Source organism: Austrofundulus limnaeus, unplaced genomic scaffold (assembly GCF_001266775.1).
Source record: "Austrofundulus limnaeus strain Quisiro unplaced genomic scaffold, Austrofundulus_limnaeus-1.0 Scaffold24, whole genome shotgun sequence".
Taxonomy (NCBI): domain Eukaryota; kingdom Metazoa; phylum Chordata; class Actinopteri; order Cyprinodontiformes; family Rivulidae; genus Austrofundulus; species Austrofundulus limnaeus.
The window spans coordinates 2,358,856-2,362,183 of NW_013952426.1; the positions used below are offsets into that span (position 1 = coordinate 2,358,856).

A 3,328-nucleotide genomic window follows, 5' to 3' on the forward strand; every position below is an offset into this window, starting at 1 on the left:
TCTCTCTCACCCTCTCACTCTATCTCACTCTCACACTCTCTCACTCTCTCTCTCTCTCTCTCTCTCTCATGTGCCAGTTCTATAATTTTTTTGATGCGTTCATTCGTTGCCTCTGGTAGGTAGACCATCCCGTGTACAAACACTTAAAAACACACTGAGGACCTTTAATACAACAATCAGCTTTTTGTTGTTTTTGTCCATCTATCTTGTTTGTAAAAAGYGTAGAGTTGCCTAAACATGAGTTGTCTTCTTCTTTTTTTTAATTTACTTTCCAACTTAACTTTTCAAAGTGAGGCCTCCTTTGGAGCAGGAATTCTAATTACTGTATGTCATCACATTTAAAACTCCACCTTTGGTTCCTAATGATTCTGATTCTTTTCAGAGGCAGGGTTAGAAATGTTTACATTGTTCAAACGATGAGTTGCTAACCAGAGTTCTCTCTGGATGAAAAAGTCTTAACTTCTCTAAAAAAATTTTACTTAAGTTAACTTTTTTACTTTTTATGAACTTCACTAAGAATTTCTCACATGACTATTATCTACTACTATATAAATATCAAACCTGTGAACTTGAAAATAAATGTTGTGAATTCACTTTGCACAGGGGTACGCTGCATAGTCACTGGCAGATTATTTCACAGCGTTTCAGGAGATTCAGACTCGCATCAAGTGAAATAATCTTACAGTGCTGTAAGAAATTTTTAAATTCCAACGGTTCCAGGAGAATTGRTGTGTTAGTCCCGGTTTCAATCAAGACTCAGTGCACAGCCCTAACACAGGCTGGACAATAGACATAATTAAAGTGAAGAATCATCAAAAGTTGAAATATAAACAAATCTAGAAAGGACAACAACTGAATGCATCACATTTAGTGATATATCACAATACTTAAGGTTATTCCAGTGAAAAAACTCAAAAGATTGAGTTTCAGGTTGTCAGTTTAGAAAAGATCACTGTAGAGCTATCAGAATTAGCTCAACTAGTATTTTATTTCTTCTTGAAAAGTAAGGGTTCTTATTTTTTATTTGGAAATTTGTCTCAGTCAGACTTTTATTTTGACAGAAATATTGGTGAGTGTTGCAACACAATGTTCTAGTGGGGACTTTAGCAGGCACCTGAAGCAGAACATGCTTTAATCTAAGTATCCATTTAAAGGAAGCCAACTAGATGCTGAATGATTGCATTGGAACAAGCAGTCWGCTGCCTGGCTGGAACAATTCCCTGCCTCAGTCCTCTCCGCTCACTATAAATACACGTATTTGTGGAGCTTCTGTGCTCTTCCATCCTCAAATGAAAATGAGATTTGTCTCCTTTTGTTACATTGATACATTGTACATTTGTGTGTGTGTGTGTGTGTGTGTGTGCGTGCGTGCGTGCGTGCGTGCATGCAGGGGGGCTTTCCACAGGGTAGCGTTAGTGAAATCTCTCTCTGTCTCTGATCCCAGATGGGTAATGATCTGGTCGCCTCCCAGGGCGTCCTCGTTCCCCTGCTCATTCCCCTGCAAGATAAATGAGTTCTCTTTTTCTCACACACACACACACACACACACACACACATACATATACGCATACAGCGCCTGAGACGCTCTTTCCCCTTCAAGATAAATGGCCCCTCCAATGCCGCCAATGCGATTGCTGCCAAATTTGGTGCTCCAGCTGGAACAATGCGAAGTGATTTCCATGTGGTTTCTGCAAATAATTGAATCTGTCCTCAATTTGGAGGTGATGARGCTAGATTTCTTCCCCCTCACATGCACACACTCACCTCCCCCCTTTACATACACACACTTGTTCAGTCCTTGTCTGTCTTTTCTTTTTCCTGTTTGCTTTTTTGTGCGATCACTATGGTGCATTTCGCTTTCCTTTTCCTTTCTGTCCCTCAGATTCTGCTTGCCCCTTCTCGTCCTCTGTCTCAATTCTTTTCAGGCACTCCCCACCCCCTCAACTTTTGCTGTCTGAGACCAGCGCCCACAAACACACACACACACTTACACACAGAAGCATGGGAAATCAATAGTGACTTAAATGTTTTATCATGGTGTGTCAGAGTAGTTAAGGCCTCAGTTAACAGGGTGCTGCACAGAACGATGCTCTAAAGAGATTTACAGCTGCTGTGCTTTGCAACACATACACAAGAGGATGATTACCCCCTCTTTATGAACAAAATATTTGTCAGAATAAGATTTGAAATTAATTAGTATTTAATTTCATYAGATTTGTGTTCCTGTGCTGGGGGAAAGAAAAAAAACTGGATGAGGCCAAAATGTAGATGGACAGCAGATGAAGACACAATGCTGATTGAGATGGATGGTAGAGATTTCCGGCTGCACACACACCTGCACTAATGAAATGAGAAATAGCCTTGCAGTCGTTGGGAGCAGAGCGCTAAATAGAGGAGAAGCAGAGCCATCTGTCTGTCACCGCTGGACTTTCTTGCTTGTCGCACCAGAAAGGACTTCAGACAGAAATGTATTTCAGTTTCACTCTGTCTGACTCACGCACATGTACACGTCATGCACATAGTTATTTGGGACAGTAGCAAAGTTAAAATATGTTTTACATTTTTTGTAAATTTTTTTACAAATTGGTGTCAAACTTTTCGTGAATTATTCTGCTCTGGACTAGAAACCTATCCAAGTGTACTCAGAAAAACTGACATTCAATTTACAACAAACATTAAGCAGATATTTTGAGTTCATATTGCACTTCAGTTTATATTCAATGTTTCTCACCTCTGAGTCTAAGCGACTTTACTATGAAATTTATCACCAATTCTCTTTGTTGGTGGTAATTAATATGCCAAATACTAAACCAGTGCTGTCCTCATTTTTGTTTCTTAATTCGTCACCTTTCATCTAAAGTAAATTGGAGACGCAAAAGCTGTTATTACTTAAAGGGGCAATATCATGTAAAATCAACTTTTTTGAGTTTTTATATTATGTTATAATGTTGTCCTCTCATCAAAAACATGCCRAGTCTTACTCTGGGCTCTCCGCCTTTTGAGAGGCCAATTTCAAGGTGTTTAGAAACGGAAATGATGAGAAGATAAGTTTATTTCCTATTTAAACATAAAAACAGCATTTTAATAACTAAAGGTGACATAGATACTTTAGTATAGAATTTAAATTTATGCCTGAGAAACACATAATATGCCCCTTTAACAAAAAAATCCACTTGAATTGGGAATAAAAAAAAAGTCAAAACAAAGCCTGACTAGTGGACAAGTAGATTTATGAGCTTTCTGTAAGAAATTATTCCTACAGATTTCTCATTACACCAGTTTTGAAATTATGCAGAATGAATTTGCAAAAAAATAATAATAATAATAC

At 38.3% G+C, this 3,328-nt stretch overlaps 1 protein-coding gene across 8 annotated transcripts in view; it reads left to right on the forward strand.

Annotated features, from left to right (window-relative positions):
• rnf220a (ring finger protein 220a) overlaps window positions 1-3,328 on the forward strand; it is a 182,240-nt gene that overhangs the window by 158,040 nt on the left and 20,872 nt on the right. Inside the window, exon 12 of one of the 8 annotated variants that reach the window (XM_014004483.1) lies at window positions 997-1,003. The exons of the other annotated variants lie outside the window; for them this stretch is intronic. Within the exon in view, the coding sequence (XP_013859937.1) occupies window positions 997-1,003 (7 nt within the window). The remainder of the gene's footprint in view (window positions 1-996; window positions 1,004-3,328) is intronic. 8 annotated transcript variants of the gene reach the window in all.